The sequence below is a fragment of the Antedon bifida genome, chromosome 6 (genome assembly GCF_963402885.1).
Source record: "Antedon bifida chromosome 6, ecAntBifi1.1, whole genome shotgun sequence".
In the NCBI taxonomy this organism is placed as follows: domain Eukaryota; kingdom Metazoa; phylum Echinodermata; class Crinoidea; order Comatulida; family Antedonidae; genus Antedon; species Antedon bifida.
Genome location: NC_136231.1, coordinates 27,138,882 through 27,157,255, shown reverse-complemented (window position 1 = coordinate 27,157,255; position 18,374 = coordinate 27,138,882). Strand labels below are relative to the sequence as shown.

Sequence of the window (18,374 nt, the reverse complement as noted above, 5' to 3'; positions counted from 1 at the left end):
AAAGTCAAAAAATATCAGTGATGATATGGCAATGTTTTTAATAGTCCTACAGTTCAATGTAATCGGTAATTGGACGTTTTTTCTTTCCTTTGAAAACGCTTTCTATACTCTCTCTGGGCGAGCATTTTGCATCCACTGAAAATATGTCTTATGGTTTCAGTAGAGTCTCCACACAATCTACATAACAGTGTTTCTGATCTATACTGTATTTTATCGTACTCGTTCTTAAAGATTGTTCTTGAGCAGCTAGTATCAAACCTTCCGTCTCTTTCTTAAAAAAAACATTCCTAAGCCATCTCCAAGAATCTCCATGTAGGGCTTTCTCTTTTCAGCCCTTGATTTTCTCCGTTTGCCACCTTTTCTGATAATCTATAAGATTTCCTCTTTTATCTAACACCTTCTCCTTTAAAGCAAATTACAGCATCCACTGTAGTATTTTTACTCTACTCTATAGCTCACTATGTCGATCGGATGGTTGATCGGTCGGTTGCTTTAGTAAATCGCGTAAATCAAATTTGAGCACGCGACTGCAGCCATGTATATGGCCTTGTTCATAAAGATATCTTAAATCATTAACCGATAACCAATTATATGTGATGCTGGCTTAGTAATTCTAATGAGACCTTTTTTATGTGTTTCATTTAAATTACCGAACCAGACAATGAAAGAGATAAAGGACTGATTGAATCAGCTAAAATTAAACTTATTTAGCTTTCTGAGAAAGTGTAATGTTTACGTGTCACTAAAACTAATTATTATAAATGAATTATTTTTAGGCATTACAATAGATTCTAACTCTGGAAGCTTCATATTAATCTTGTACGGTATCTATATATAAATTTACGTAAGGGCAAAATTCGGTAAATCGCGCGTTAATTCTAGAATGTTTACTCGATATTATATAAAGTTGGTACTGATTTTAAATACCTGTTTTAACCATGTTTACTAATTAAATTGAGTTAGATAATTAGTTATTGACGATTAAAACGAATTTAGGTTCAACGATTTGCCTCAAATAGGGGTGTTTTTCGATCGTGGTATACACTGTTTAATGGATGTCCATCTTGAAAAATACCCGCACACAATAATACGAGGATGCTTCGCATTTACCTATTATTCTCCTCCGATCCTACGATAATTGTTTTTAATAGCTGACAACCGGTTGAACAGCTGGAGTACAGCATCATAATGTTGAAGGCAGGCCGATTAAAAAAAAACGCAAGCTAAGCGAGCGTACCATCTAGTCTAATCTAATTGTCTGAAAATCAGCATAAACTTCCGTATGATTTGACGCCTCCTACTAAAATGTTATTTATTGTTTTCCCATTAGGCCTATGATTATCTTGTCGAGTAAATCTAAACAATCAATAATCTAAATAATATTTTAAATTAAATTTTAAATTAGCATATTAAACTTTTTAGATGAAATCCTTGATGCTACTATTTGGTGTCCAAGTCCAATGGTTGACATTAATGATGATTCAGACGTATCAACATTTGGAGGTTATACTGGTGCTCCAGATAGAACTAACGATATAACACTTGGAAGAGAAAGCGATACAGGCACTGGGCTGCAAGGAAGAGCTGTAACGTGGAGTGATGATAATACAAATGGTACCATGTTCCCCACAGGATCGACAGTACAACGGACCAACAACGATAAACGTAGAGCATTAATTGTCCATATCAATGCGGGATCGGGTGCTGAAAAAGTTGGTGCTTTCTTCGCGACTGCTACAAAAGATTCAATATCACAAGATATACCTATCATCATATTACCTAAAAATTGTGAGTTGTATTTCTCAATTTTTGAAATTACAAACATCTTCCCTTCCCTAAAACTAAGTTTGTTTGCATCAACACTTTCTTATCAGTGGGGTATAGGTTAAAATTACCAAGTAAAATCCCTATTCTTTTGTACATAATGTAAATATTTGGTGTTTTTTTAAACTTCAGATTTTTATTTTCGCGCTTATATAAAAAAATGAAAACAGCACAGTTAGGCCTGTTTGTGGAAGAAAGGTTTTATGTCAGGAGACAGAAAATTTCCGCAGTTTATTTTTTTCTAGACATATTTAGTACAGTACAGTAGGCCTACGAGAATCGGGTGGTTATAATTCCTTGTGAGTTCCGTTGCACATTGTTATATTTAAGCAAATAGCCTAGCTGAGCTTTAAAATTGGACAGCTTTATGACCGTGCATGTATATAGTACATTAATATATCTAATTTTTAAATAAAATTACTTTAGCTGACGTCACTCCACTCCAACGATCTATTACAACCAGTATTGGTGATCACGTGACTTTACGAGTCAGTACCACAATCAGTACATCAGACCTAAAATGGAAATTAAACAACGTTGATATACCACATGGCAATGGTAAAGATACATTGACTATTAATAATATCAGAACAAGTGATGCTGGAATATACGAATGTTACAAAGACAGAAACGGAAAACATGCAATGATGAGATTGATTGTCAGAGGTTAGTTACAACATTTATATTGCATTGAATTTCCTATATGAAATAAAAATAAATTAGCATCTATCTCTGCATTGTGTAATTAAATTATTTTAAAGATTCTAATTATGTTATGCATTAGACGAACTCGCTTATTATATTTGAGGCTTTAATGATTGTTTTACTGTACCAGTATTACAAAACATTGACAGCATTTAGTAAGGCGACTTCAAAACACACTTACATACTTACAGTAACACACACACACATTGAGGCTACGACCTGAGTACTTATATTAACAAAATGCTTTAGATTCTTATTATCATGCTGGTCTAAAATAGATCATACCCACATTTAAAGTCGTGTTCTTACCAAAGGTTGCCCTACAAGAAAACGTGGACCACAGTGTAATGGTGATTGTCCTGTTTGTTATAACGGGGGAATTTGTGACCACGTGACTGGAAAATGCGTATGTCCACCAGGATTTAAAGGTGCTGATTGCTCGGAAGGTAATGTTAAATTAGTTTTCTAGTACATATATTCCAATGAGCCAGGCCTGTTTTTAAACATTTTAAGTGAAATACATGCTTAATATTAATCTATTCAAAAGTAACGAAGGGACATTATATTTTGATATCCTTTCCCCCTTTTGTATAGTTGTTTATCAAACTTGTTTTAAAATCTGTCGAACACACTTTCAATATTTCCAGAGAAAATTATATAAGGTTTAAAAAAAACCTAAATTTTGCCTTAATAATGTTCCATTGATAAATGACTACTTTTTAGGATGTGGAAACAATCACTGGGGCCGTACATGCGTCATTAAGTGCGCCACCGGCGGATCATGCTCAGGAAATATGATGTGTCCTCCAGATCCCGTTGGATGCTCTTGCATTGCAGGTTTCCAGGGTGATACATGTGAACATGGTGGGTATATGTTAAATTTCCTTTAAAAAAAATACCATTCATATATAACAATATGACAATATCTCTATAAAAGTTAAAGTCAAGATGTTATAAAGCTACATTATTTTGATTTATTTACAGTTTGTACAGGGACTAACTACGGTGCAGGGTGTAACCAAGAATGTCATTGTAGTTCAAATTGTGACAACGCGAGAGGCTGTCCAAGTGGGGCAGCATGTAACAGTGGATTTGTGGGATATAAATGTCTTGGTAATGCGATTTATGTGATGATGCTATGTTACACACTACTTATTTGTATTTGTATACATGGCAGCTGCAGTCGCGTGCGCAAATTTGAGTTAGTATTTACCGACGAACCGACCGACTGACCGACCGACATAGTGAGCTATATAAAAATTACTTTTCTATTTGCATACAGCGATTTAGGCTTACACAGTTTAGATGTATTGCTTATAAGCTTTAATATGCCCCAATTTCAAATATCTTTACAACCTGTATTTGCCGTTGGTGAATAACACGAAACAAAAAATTATTAATTATGAAAAAATGAATTAACAGCAGACTGAAGTGATACAATCAACAGTATTGTACATTTTTCATTATTCTTTTCTTCAGATCACATGACATGTTTCGATGGAAAGTTTGGTGAATTTTGTCAGTATAGTTGTCACTGTGCGACGTCATCATCATGTGATAAAGATACGGGTTACTGCGATAGTGGAAACTGTGAAGATGGATGGGGTGGCAACGACTGCCAGATAGGTTCGTATTACTTATGCTAATAATTGTTTTCCATTCGTCTGAAATATTCTCGTGGACAAGAATCGAAGCGACTAACAGAGAAATCAACTTGTTTAAAAGTATAATCCATTCTAGTTTTCTAATTCATACAAAGCGATTAAATATAGCTTTACCATGGTTAACGAAAGAGGATAAGTTGACGTTCAAACGTACTGTATTTTATGAATATTATGGTATTATAGATGGCGTTCCTTAGCTGCCTATTGTATTTTTTACTTAAAGGACAATTTTACAGAGAACCATATTTTAACAACGTATTAGAAATGTACATGATTTCAGAACAATTGCGAGATTTACGATATCGCCGCGCGCGCTCGTCGTACAGCCGTCCCCATAAATTACTGTGACGTCAAGTGTGCTTAGAAAAGTCTACCTCATGAGTTTTCACTGTTGTTAACATACCCGTCATTTCAATTGCTAATTTTACCTGCAAATTTGCCAAAATGTTTAGTCTGTTATTTTGAGGAAACACTTATAGGCATATAAGATAGGCAAAAGAGACAATAAAAAAACATCAACATTTATATTTTTTATGATTAATAAACTAATTTATGGAGAGGGAATCGCACCCCCACTCCCTCCAGACCACAAAAATCGTCTTGATTATATAAGCACTTTAATATAATTATAAGCAATTGTGTTGAACTTCTGTCGATTTTATAAATAGTCTACCGGCCTGGGGTCTCTGTTTTCGAAAATTATCGAATACTCAACTCACTGGAGTTGCGCATACGTCGTTGCATTGCGTCCAAATGGGCATGAAAGTGTACAGCAAAGAAAATGTAATAAAATATGACTAAAAATACTGTGGTTTATATCAAAAGGCCGATTGGGAAAAATATTGTCAGAAGGAATACTGTTAGTGGTAGAAAGAAAGATTAGATATCTTAAGTAATACATGTCGGTCAGTTCTCAAAATAGTTTTCGCACAACTGTTGCTTTTTGATGCTACCTGTAATACAGTATCTGTATTTGGTGAACGTTCAAAATATCTTTACTTCCATTTCCATAGCTTTACCGTATTTATTCAAGGCAGTACAAATGATTGACGTCACAACCAGCAATATGACTATCTCGTATGGTTGGACTTTTGGTGAGGATTATGGAACTGGACCAGCTTCATCTTATAAAGTTTTATATAAAAGTGAAGAAAAATTGACATTTACCACAATCACAACAACTGATGACGTCTTTACAATTACTGGGTTATTGCCAAATCGAAAAATTGAGATGAAAGTTCGTGTGTGTAAGAACATCGGCGGACGAGATGTGTGTGGACCAGACAGTCAAGTTGTGACAGAAACAACTATATGTTCAAGTGAGATAATAAATCTGTCGAATAATCTATAAACACATAAATGATAACCTTTACATATCGATATCAACAGGAAATATAAATATTTAAGCGAATTGGTGACGTACCTTAGTACTAAATACCAGGAAATACTCTTAAAATGTTGGCTAATGCTTTAGTTATACCTATTATTTTAATTAGTACTGTAACTTTGTTTGGTCAAACTGTAATGCAAAATGTGCAAACTCTCTCTGTTGAACTGACTTTGAAGAATTTCACTTTAATACCAGTTTAAATAGATATTTCAAGTTATTTGGGGTGGTGTAAACTTAGTGACAATGTGAAGATGTAAAATTGTAATGTTATGTCTAACTCATATTGTACATGTAGTCAGAGTAATAATACACTTATTGAACTTTTTCTTAAATTATTTATATAAATCCAAAGGCAAATTACATAAAATAATGACAATGCTGTGGGTATCAATGGCAGGATCTCAATGGAGATACAAAACACCATATGCATGGAACAAATTCTAAACCACCCGGTGATATACTGAAAAAATTAATTTGAAACGATAAGATGAGGAAATCTGTGAGAATGAGACAAAGTCGCCCCAACCGAGATTCGAACCCGGAACCTTCTGCTTGACATGCAGATGTCCTATAACCATTAGACCTCTGGGGCTTTCATATATAAATCCAAAGGCAAATTTACTGTTTTGATTGTATATTCTTTATGCATATATGTATATGTTCTCTACTGAACCACTTTGGTAATCAATGCTTTGGAAATGAAAGTGTCATTCAGAATAAGGCCAGAATAGCTGGATGGATCACCCTCATTAAATATCGTTAAAAAAAAAAATAAATAAATAAAAAAATAAACAAAGTGAATTGTAGGCCTAGTGAACATTGTTTTAATTTGATATCTTTGTTTTAGGTCCATTGGTCTCTCCTCATATTACAGTTTCATCATCTAGTTCTTCTTCATTAACTGTAGCATGGAAGGTAAGGAGTGCTAATTCTAATTTTTTTTCCGTTTTCAAGTGTATATGAAATTGTACCATACATTATTACATTGAAATTGATACCTATCATGAATTTCAAAGTTACTACCAAACTATTGTTATTTAATATTTCATTTTTTTTATTTTGTCCCCGCAGAAAATTGATAATAATCCAGAGAAAATACAATGTGACAGTTTTCATTACCAAATATATTGTGAATCCGATTCAGAATATAGAACTGCCACTATTAGTGATGTTACATCACATACAATTGTCGGAGTATCACCTTGTACACTGTATACATGCAAAGTACAAATAGAGAACAACGCTGGATTCAAAGGACCATGGAGTAATATTGAAACAGTTGAAACTCACGCGAATGGTAAACCAATTCATTTTGTCTAAACTAATCAAATTTAATCATTATTTTTATATTTTATTTGTTATTCCATAAACATTCTTCCACAACTTTAATTTCAACATAAGCAAATGATTATGAATTACTTTGAAGAAGACAGTAGACTCTACATACCTGCACTGCCCTACACATCAAATAATAATTCTGAATTACCTTTTAATTGCTTTGAAAGTTGAACATTCTTACCCTTAGTCCCACTTACACTCAGGAAGATTTGAAATAAACCTAGAAATAAGAAATAGTTTACCCAATCGGCATCGGTTTCTTGAATTGACTCTCTCACCACATCATCCCACACCATGCATCCTTCCTTTCTTCCACATACTGTCAGACTTAAGAAATATGGACAAATTATTATTTTGTAACTACTTTGTTTCCTAGATCAAGGAAAAATAACGTTACTTTCTAAATTGATTTTTAACATATGCACTATTTAGTTCCAGGCAAAATTGATGAGATAAATGTTACTACTGGGATAAATAATATTTCTCTGACTTGGAATGAAGTGGAAAATGGAAATTGTACTGTTCTGTACAACGTCACTTCCCAACTAATACAAGCTGATATGTGTGATGACGTAATTGTAGACGCCATTGAGGAAGGTCCTTTTTCAACTTCTTCGTATATCATTTCAAATCTGAGTGCATATTCCAAATATGCAATCCAGGTAACTTCAGTATCCAACTCAACTAGACAACCATCAGACTTTTACATCGTACAAACAGAAGAAGACGGTAAGTATTTTATCGGGAGGTGTTATGTAGTTTACCGAATAAAAAGCTGTAGACAAATTAAATATGATATATTTAGTTTTCTACAGCTTGTTTTTTGTTTTGGCATCTTCAAACAGAATCAGTCATAAGTAACATGGGTAGATTTTTTTAGAGACAGCCAAAAACAATAAATGGCTAAACAATTAAATTGACAGTTAAAACAGTATTCTACTTAGCTTGTTTTTTTTTTATTTTTAATCAAATAAATTTTAACATTTTGTGTCTTCTGTTCTGTATGATTTTCAAAACACCTATCTAGTGTGTCATGTTTTATTCTTGAATATGAAAACGCCATGTTCTTGTCATTTCCTGTTTACCTAACTTTACCTGTATTTTTCTCAAAACACTGATTATAACAACCAAAGCATCCGATTGTGATATCTCAGGAAGTAGACATGGTATCAAAAGGTTAAATAACCTACGATTTTTCTTTTAGTCGATGATAATAGAAAAAAAGTGTACTTATAAAACTTAATGAAAATATTTTTTTGTTATTGTTTTAGTTCCAACTGGATCTCCAACATCACTTCAAGTTGAGTCTATTAAGTCCAACTCGATTAGTTTGTCATGGAAACCTCCAAAATGTGGGAACAGAAAAGGTTTAATAACCTACGATTATAAACTGTTTCTTGATGAATTGGAACTTAGAGTGTCTAAGACGGGATATGCAGACACACAAACAACCATAGATGGAATTGACACAACCAAAGTGTATACATTTGAGATTGAAGCAAGAACATCAAAAGGAATCGGTCCTAAAAGGGACTTTACTGTGATTGCATTCAAACAATATACAGGTAAGTGATGACTATCATGTTTTAACCATTTCTATATTAAAATGATTTGTATTTTAACACCATTTTAAAATATTTTCCACAACACAATATTGCCGTGTACATTAAACAAATTATATAAACAACCATTTTTGTATATTAAACGACTGTAGACGTTTTGGTTTGGTGCATAGTTGGTCTTTTAATCTCGTGTGTCATCTTCCTAATTATATTATACAAAAGAAAAGGGTAAGTTAAATTGTAGCAAACTTTTTTTTATTAACTTTAAACACATCGTACATACTGTACGACCAATCAGCTGTGTGTGTGTCAAACAAATCAAATAAATTATTTATGGTTATTCGATTTGTTTGAGTTATATACATTTTAAACAAATGTGGCATTATAATATTTTATCTCTGTAATGTATTAATTTAGCATTCTCTCAATACTATAGTACAATAAGATCAAAGAAGATTACTTATGAAATAGATAACAACATAGGTGTGTACAAATATATATTTCATTCTAGTAATTTAAGTATTTCTTAATGAACACTTGCATTGCTCTATTGTTTTTTGGCCTAGATGCTGATTTGAATTATTATAGTTTCAATAGGCCGTAGTTGGCACTAATATATATGTAAATGTATAGTATTATTTAGCTATATGTGATTACCTAGTTATCAACGACCGGTATCTTTATATTATATACAAATAAATACATTTTTGAAGAAGCCAACAAAGGCTTACTAGTCGTTTCTAAAGATACCACGATGTCAGTTCCAATTCACTGACTTAAATTCAAGATAATAAATGGGAAAGGGCATCAAACATTGTAGGATTATAATATATTTCATATTAATACGCAACAAACAAAGTCATTACTGATAAATAAAGCGATTTATTTCTTTTAGAAATGCAAGGCGGTTATGTGATTGCAAATCTATTTAATCCTGTTGCTATGGAATTTACTGACTACAATCGACCCGTCAAGATACAGGATTTACACATGTACATCAGAAATAGAAAACAAGGAACAAGTTTTACGTTTAGGTCAGAGTTTAAGGTAAACCAATAAATATAGAAACTTAAATAAAAAAAAACAAAACTTTAAAGTCTATTGGAAAGTAAATAAATAACATTTGTTTTTTATTTTTAAAAAAGCAATCGGAATTCGGAACAGTATTACAGTACGTTAACAATTACAAAATAGAAAGAACTAGCTTAAAAACATAAACTGAAGAACATGAAGAAAACGTTTACTTTTTTTTTTTTGTATTTTAAATAGGAACTCGAGAGTGAATATGCTCGTCTCCGACTAGATCGTGAATCTGACAGTTCAAACGCCTGCTACATCAATGTAAGTTATACAATTATTATCAACAGTGTGTAAGTAAATCTAAAATTTACAAAATGTATTATATTATTTGAAATATTTTCTTATTCATTTTCAATCGATTATAATTAATGCGCATAATTCTCTTTTTATGCTTAGGACAACTCGAATGCATATATCGCTTTTCATGGTGAGAACATTATAATACTGCAATTTTTTCAAATTATTCATTGAATAGCCTATTAAATATGCACACTATGCACTAAATTTCTTAACAGGTAATGACAAGAAAAACAATTATTAGAAATTATTATGCAAGAAAACATTAAAGATGTATTGTCCCTTGAAACACAAAAAATAAAGGTCAAAATATTCTAAATTTAAGTTGGCCATATCAAAGTAATATTAAAGTTATTCACTTTAAGTCGAAAATTCGATCCAAAAAAAAAAGTTCACGTAATTAACAGGTAAATAATAATTTGATTACATTTCGACTGTAAAATCGTCACGAGCGAAAGTAAACAAAGATTTCAAACCACGAGTATGCATTATGCATATGCTAATTAGGATTGTTTACAACTCGTCACGGTTGAGAAGGTGTTTTCACACAGATCTCGAGGAAGTTACATGATTATGCATACAGAGTAGCCAAACAAGCGCGTTGCATTATGCGATATGTTTTGATCGAAAACTTTGACTGGAAAGTTATTTTTTGAACAAAAAAACGTCTGTATTTCAGTTAAATGATTTTGTTTTACTAATTTTTGGTGAAAGTTAATAAATATTATGGTACTTCAAGATGACCCACTTTTTTCAAAATATTTTTTTTGGTGAATTAGTCAAAGGGACAATACATCTTTAATATAATAATTAATAGTATATTTGATGGTGATAAGGTATGTGTGTAGTCAAAATCTTTCCAAATAATATAGATATTTAATATGCACACTATGCACTAAATTTCTTAACAGGTAATGGACAAGAAAAACAATTATTAGAAATCATTATGCAAGAAAACATTAATATAATAATTAATAGTACATTTGATGGTGACAAGGTATGTGTGTAGTCAAAAGCTGTCCAAATAATATAGATATATAATTGGGAATAAACAGTAACTGCACATATAATAAGAGTTGACAATGAAGGGGCCCTCATGATGAGCTGTGTGTGGCAGTGGATGTGTGTATACTAGTATACCAGGGTAACCCCCTAACTCGTCTAAAGAAAGATACTAGGTAAAATACACATGAGCCAGATGTGTACAGATCTGGACCTACGGTTTATAGTCTTATCTAAGACTCGTTCTACCACCGGTATCATCGAGCGAGTGAGATTCGAACCCTTGCTGATGTTATGTTAGGTCTTACGGTTCCAATGTCTTAACCGCTTGGCTACTCACTCGCTCGTGATACATGCTAATTCCTTCCTTGTCTTAGTGAAATTATTAGTTATTACTGAGACAGGTTAGTATTAGTTCTTTCCAGAGTTGTTATAGGAGTGCCTTCTGTTATATTTTCCTTAATGGATCTACTGATTAGCATTTGTTTAACTATTGAACTATTTCCACCTCAAAGGTCAAAGTTAATTCATTTTGGCAAGAGGAAACTGGATACATAGACACCACATATGGAAAGGTATCTATTCGAAAACTTGAAGACCAATTGAAAGACAATGGTTTAACAATCAGCAAGTTCGAAATTCTGACGGTAATGTTAAGTTTATTTATGATATAGCTATGATTAATAGATATATACATATATCAGAAATGATTATTGCTGTCCAAACGTGATTTATGAAAAAATGTGCCAATGACTTAACTAGCCTTCTTTACGCAGGAAAATCTTGAATCGCTGCCTCGTGTTGTCCATCAATATAACTGCACTGCATGGCCTGCAGATGTTATGGACACGTCTGCACATCTTATTGAGTTTACACACAGTTTAAGGAAAGCTAAGAAAGATTGTGGAGTTGGACCAATACTTGTGTATAGGTATTAACAATGAATTTACTTTGCATTATTTATCTGTATGAATACATTAAACTATATTCATTGGAATAATACGTTGTTCATGTCATAAAAGGAAATCTAATGAGTCGATCTTAGTTTGTAATAATGTGGTCGACAGTTATAACTAGTATCAACTATTTATTATCTCTTACAAAGTACCGATTGCTACAAAACTGGAACTCTCATCGCAGTAAACGCAATGCTAGATATGGCTGAAGAAAGCAGTGAGATTGATGTTTTCAACTTTGTCAAAGATACACTTAGTAGCTGTCCTCATATTTGTTTGAAAGAGGTATGTTCCATTTTCACAGTTTTAAAGTGTTTATTTGGGTAAATTGCATGTCAATGGTGTTTGTTTTTGTTTTTCAGAACCAGTATGTATTTATCTACGAGATGATTTTGGAGTGTTTGTTTTGTGGAGCAACATGCATACCATCAACATACATTTCTGAACGATACAAAGAAATAAAAAACACAAGAAGTTTACTTGGAAGACTAGTTATTCAAGAACAGATAAATGTATGGTGACATAAACCTATTGTTCTATTATTTTAATCTTGAATGTATTAAAACCATGATTGATCACATAATATTTAACTGGGGAAAACGTATATTTTATGTTTTTAAATACGTACAGAATGCTTTAGTGTAATTCATTATCCATGTATTATAATGTTTTACAGAACATTGAAGCTCTTCTACCAAACAAAACACAAGACGATAACACATTGCAATGTAAGTGTTAAATGGTATCTATAGACTAAATTCTCTAATTGGTGTTATTTAAGAAAGATACTTGTCTCAAGTTGATTTTTTGTATTTAATAGTGAATGTTGCAGAACCTCTATTGATTGATGTTGAGTCAGAAGATGTTGTATATATCAATACGAAGAGTACCAAGGTAAGATTGGCTAGCGTTAACTATCTTGTGGAATCTTGAGTAATACTGTACAACCTCACCCCTTCTGTTCGGTAATTGTACAATGATTTCTTAGATTAAGCTTCTTTATTTGCTCTGTATTTATTATTTGATTATGGTATTCCGAAATAAAAAGATGAATGATGAATGAAATAAATGAATAATATAATTTTAACTTAGTTTTGCAAAAAAATGTATTGTATTGTAATCTTCCTTTGTTTTAGCCACGACGTGAATATCTTGTACCAAGAGAATCAATGCTACATGAAGTTTCCAATTTCTGGGAGATGATCTATGACTACAAGTCATATACAGTGGTGATGTTAGATGACGAAGAGCAGGATGACAAGGTAAGGTAGATTATTTAATGTATATTTAATTATCATGTTGTGCACAGTAGCGTGGCAGTGACCTGATTATACAAATATTTATAACTATGGAAAGAAAAAAAAAATACTAAACATCTGTTTTGAATTGAAAATACTAACTCTTTGGGCATTCGCCAATTTCCTGAATTTTATCTTCATAGGTCTTTTCTTCGACTGATTTTTAAACATTATTTATACATGTATTATTATGATTCTATTATTATTGTACAATAATGTTCTGATAAAAAAAAGAAAATAAACGACAAGGCAACGTTATCACTACAGATGAAAGAAATTGTGTTTTTTTTAGAGAATTGCTATTCTTGTTCCTGAACGTAAGATGACACAAGGTCAATTCACAGTTGAAGTTCTATCTTTTGAGAAGCACGATTATATTTTAAAACGAACATTAACATTGACTAAAGTAAGTAAGTAAAAGAAGAATATCATAACACTATTCAAACTTATGCAAAATACTGGTCAAGTGTAACTGATATAGTGAACTAAATATATTAGTATTAGGTAATTCTCACATTGTCCAGTTTTATATTCAAAATGCATACAATGCCTGAATTATGGCTCTTATGAGCATTCCTGTATATTTTTCATGCATTATGTAATATTTTAAAAAAAACAAAAAAGCAATTGTTAATATTATTACATTCATAGAGATTCCTAAACACTATTTTATTGTACATTACTTTATAATCAGAACCAGGCAAAACCACGTGAGATATGTCACCTGACATTTCTGGACTGGCCTAAAGAATCACAGAAACCTTCATCTCTTGGATACTTTAAACAATTATGTGACGATGTCAGAAAAGTTCAACCAACTAATAATCAAGATAACACAGTTACAGTTTGTAGTTTGTAAGTAACTATTAATTCCGCTTGTAATTCGGTCACATGATCGTTGAAATCCACTCTAATTTTGATAAGCATGAATTTCTTAGTTTTGACTAATCTAGTTAACAAACTTAAACTGATTAAACGTTTATGTCGAAAACATAATAATATACACTATACCACATGTACTCATTTATCATCAATAATCCGACAAAATAACAAAATGACTAGTCTCCAATAATTTCATTTGATGATTTCTTTTTTATTTAAAATTGTCTGTAAATTCAAGTTGCACAATTCAATCATAACAAGTGGATACTACTAATCCAACACAGGTATAAGAAGAAGTTGTTAACTGAACAACTAAATTCACGATACTTCATATATGAATATTATCCACGTTCTCTGCTTCTTTCTAAGTAAAACAATCTCAATAGGTAATTCTGTTATATTTTGTTTTTATTGTAACTCTAGGGACGAGAGCCGAAGTGGATTTTTCTGTGCAGTGGACATTATCGTTCGTAAGATGAATGAAAACGCGTTGGTTGATGTCTACCACACAGTGAAACGTATCAAACGCGTTTCTTCATCGTTGTTTGACACAAAGGTAACATTTATTGTAGATTGACACGATATTTATAAACTAGGTTATGTATACATACAAGGTACGTTATACTTTATTCATAATTAAACAACCTTAACATTTATAATAGATAAATGTAAAATGAGATAACATTCCGAAATCAAATGGCGTGAATTCCAAGAAAAAAACCAGTATTGTCTTCATACTTACGTTGGTCTTTTGTGCAACAAAATGTAGGTGAATGAATTGAAATGTTTGTTAAGACAGTCTAAAGTTTATTTTGGACAATATTTGAAACCAGAGCATTGAATTAAAACTGTTACTTACTAAAAAAAGTGTTACTATAATCTATTTTTCCATTTCGTAATATTTGTCTAATTTTGATTGATTGAAAAGACCCTAAAATAGATTTCTATATCCATTAGTTAACTAATGTTGTTTGTTTTCTCCACAGAAACATTACGAGTTGTGTTATGAAATGGCAAACGTCTGCGCTGCTGCATCATACGGCATTTATGAAAGTATTCAGTAAATTTGAAAAAACTTATTAAAGTATAGTGCAAACAAAAATCAAGAAGAAATAATGAAAGATTCTTAATTCTAAAAATTAGTTATTGTTGAAGGTGTTTAACATCCATTTTACTTGATGTTCAATATAGCTTTACTCGAGATAGCTTTACTCGACATCCTAATATAAAATGCTGGAACGTTGTTCATTATTATTATTCGTTTCACTCTTTCTTTATATAAGTTTATATAATATTTTTAGTTTTAGGCATAATCTTCATATTTAATAGGAGGCAAAGAACTATAAATAATAATGTTTAAACAGCATACTGTACTATTTATTATTATAAGTGCAGGTCGCTCTTGTTTTGAACTTTATATTGTAGAGTGAGAGATTAGCATCCTGATGTATCATTTAATATAAAACAGGATTCTCATTTGCAACTGTCGTGCGAGCTGGGTAATTCTATAGCCACACTTATCAAATCAAATTTTAAAATGTAACTAATGGATATAGTTTTTAAGTGATGTTATATTATTATTAAGAAAAATGAAAAACAAAATGTTTCCATTTACGTATTTTATTTAATTTTGATTGTTTTTCACTCCATGATTTATAAAAAATGCATGCATGATACAATTTAAAAGTACAACATCATGCCCTCTAAAATGAACTGTTATCATTTTGGCTTATCAGTTCCTGGTTATATTGTTTGTATAGTTTGATGTCGGATAAAAATAGACACTGTATAAACAACCATCCGTAATCATATCAGAAAATTACTTTTTTACATAATGTACATAATGTATACATAATGACTAGGAACAAATAAGAATGATAGAATCTCTTTCTAAAATATAAAGGTATACATTTGTTTACTTCAAATCATGGAATTTATATTAATTATAACTGTAAAATAACGATTGTGAGGCATTTGATAAAAAGGCAAACTGCCTTAAGTTTCGAGAAACTATTCTCTTCATCAGAACAGAAAACAACGCCTAGAGTACTTATATACCGGTACCAATAGGACAGGTTGCAAAGGAGTTAATATTAAATTAGCATTCATATCATTTAAAATTTCTTTTTTATTATTAGACTTTAGGACCCTGTCCCCGATATGTTCCGCTCTCGTTTTGTATATAAATTTAAATGTATGGGATGTAATTCCATGTATATTGGTGAAACCAATAGACGGTTATCAATGCGGATGCGTTTTTCAGGGACAAGGCTTCTCACATTTTTAGTCGCATGTAACGCGACTCTACAGCTCACTATGTCGGTCGGTTGGTCGGTAAACACTAAATTAAGCACGCGACTGCAGAACGGTGTAAGGCCCTCGCGAATGCGGAATGCTTCACCGTTCTGGATTCTGCAGATTTCGCCCTTAAACTTATGATCAAGGAAGCCCTCCACATTGCGTGGAGGAAACCTTCCTTGAACAAACAAACTTAGGCGTCACGATTGCCATATGATTGTTTTTTGTCTACGTTCTTTGGTGTTTTATCATGCTAATTACTTCCTCATTTACATAAAACCTGTCCTATATAATTGGTATTAGTACTCTTGGCGTTGTTTTCTGTTCTGATGATGAAAATAGTGATGTGTTGATACCGTATACTGTACTCGGCAGCAATGCAGGCACAACCGATGCTCAATAGCCGTCTAACATCACCATATAGTGTTAGGCTAAACATGTGTAATGCAAAATCACTGTCGTTTCAAGTTTTCCTTGATCGATGGTGCTTTCTTTGCAAATGCTACAAATGACACCAGATCGCAGCATATACCATTCATAATTTTGCCTAAAAATGGTGAGATACATTGATCATCATAATTATTGTTATATTTCATTAAAAATAATTACCCAATAATTAGCAGTTGTCATAGAGCTTATTGCTGAACGTTAATGCACAAAAGTATGTAGACGTATTATATACTCTCAAAGTATATGTTTCTGTCACAACAGTATTTCTATACTTCATTTAAGTCTATCTAATTAAACTCTTTAGTTTGTAAATTATATAATGGTAGGTCCTATACATTTGTTTACATTAGGCATACTATAATTGTTTTAACCAAATATGTCTGAATATTTGAAAAATAACAGTTTCATCAGATTTTAATGATTAAGTATCATTATACATACCACAATTCTTAACCGTATGAATGATTTGTAAATGTTACATTATAGTTTAGCTGACGTCACTCCATACCAACGTATATATTGTCAATTTTATTCCGCAGTATGCGATTACGTCTACAATAATGATACATGTGTTTTTCGTCTTCAATGACTCCACAATTGTTACATATGTTACTATATTTCAGTTTCCAGTTATACAGTTTTAGATTTGTATGTACGATTTTATTTAGTAATTTATAATTAAAAAATGTCATATTTTTTTTTTCACTTTTCCTTTCCAGACATCACAAAACTTAATATCTTCGTTTAATACGCTATTCCATTTAAGTATGCTTTTCGGTGGAATAAAAACATGATTAACGAAGTTAGAATAAACATTTTTTGTTGTCATCTTAATTATATTGTTGATATTGTATTCCAGATTCACATTCATATATTGGTTCATATTTGGCATATTATGTTTTATTATACGTCACCACTCCTTTGGAATAGCTCTATTTAGTAAAACATATAGTTTTTCCTAATACGTAGTTGTATTTTTATAGGTTTCATAGACGACTGAAAATAATGATATCTCAAATTTGATTAAAACATGCATCTATCCAGTTCTTAAAGAACAGTGGGTTTTTCTATGTTTAATCTAACTCATTCAATGTACGTGGGCCTAAATAAATCCCAATAAATTATTAAAAATTATTATGGAAAATCTTCTTCTCTTTATCCCTTTGACGCAATCCCTGGGTCCAATCATTCCAAATTCACACCAAACAATATCCTGCGTTCGGGCTAGAATTGTATAATTGTAATTGATCAATTCATTTCCAAATCAACACTCTCATATACATTATGTTGCATAGTAAATATTCTTTATACCTGAAGATGAACACATAGGTCTACAGTTTGAAATAAAGAATCATATAATGGCTTGTCACCTTTTTTGGAATTTATTTTATATTATCATCATGAATGTTTTGTGCTGGTCTATTTACAAGTTTGTATTTGTCTTAATTTTTTTTATTTATTTGTTTTATAATAATTAGTTTCAAAATATGACATAAATATCATTATATAGATTATTATTAATGCTGGTCATAGATTGAAATGATATGTTGAATTGTGGTGTATTAGTTCCTGGTTATACGGTTTAGTTACATACTGATGTGTGTCATAGCCTAACTCGGTTTAAAGTC

General features: G+C 31.6%; 1 protein-coding gene across 1 annotated transcript; it reads left to right on the top strand.

Moving 5' to 3' along the window:
* Window positions 1–9,380: 9,380 nt before the first annotated feature.
* LOC144845765 (receptor-type tyrosine-protein phosphatase T-like) lies at window positions 9,381–15,062 on the top strand. The gene is made up of 14 exons (XM_078703195.1): window positions 9,381–9,530; window positions 9,753–9,824; window positions 9,960–9,990; window positions 10,772–10,857; window positions 11,378–11,509; window positions 11,639–11,793; window positions 11,968–12,103; window positions 12,495–12,546; window positions 12,639–12,712; window positions 12,955–13,080; window positions 13,409–13,522; window positions 13,811–13,971; window positions 14,422–14,554; window positions 14,985–15,062. Exons 1-14 carry the CDS (start codon window positions 9,381–9,383, stop codon window positions 15,060–15,062), a joined length of 1,500 nt encoding a protein of 499 aa, XP_078559321.1.
* Window positions 15,063–18,374: the final 3,312 nt, after the last annotated feature.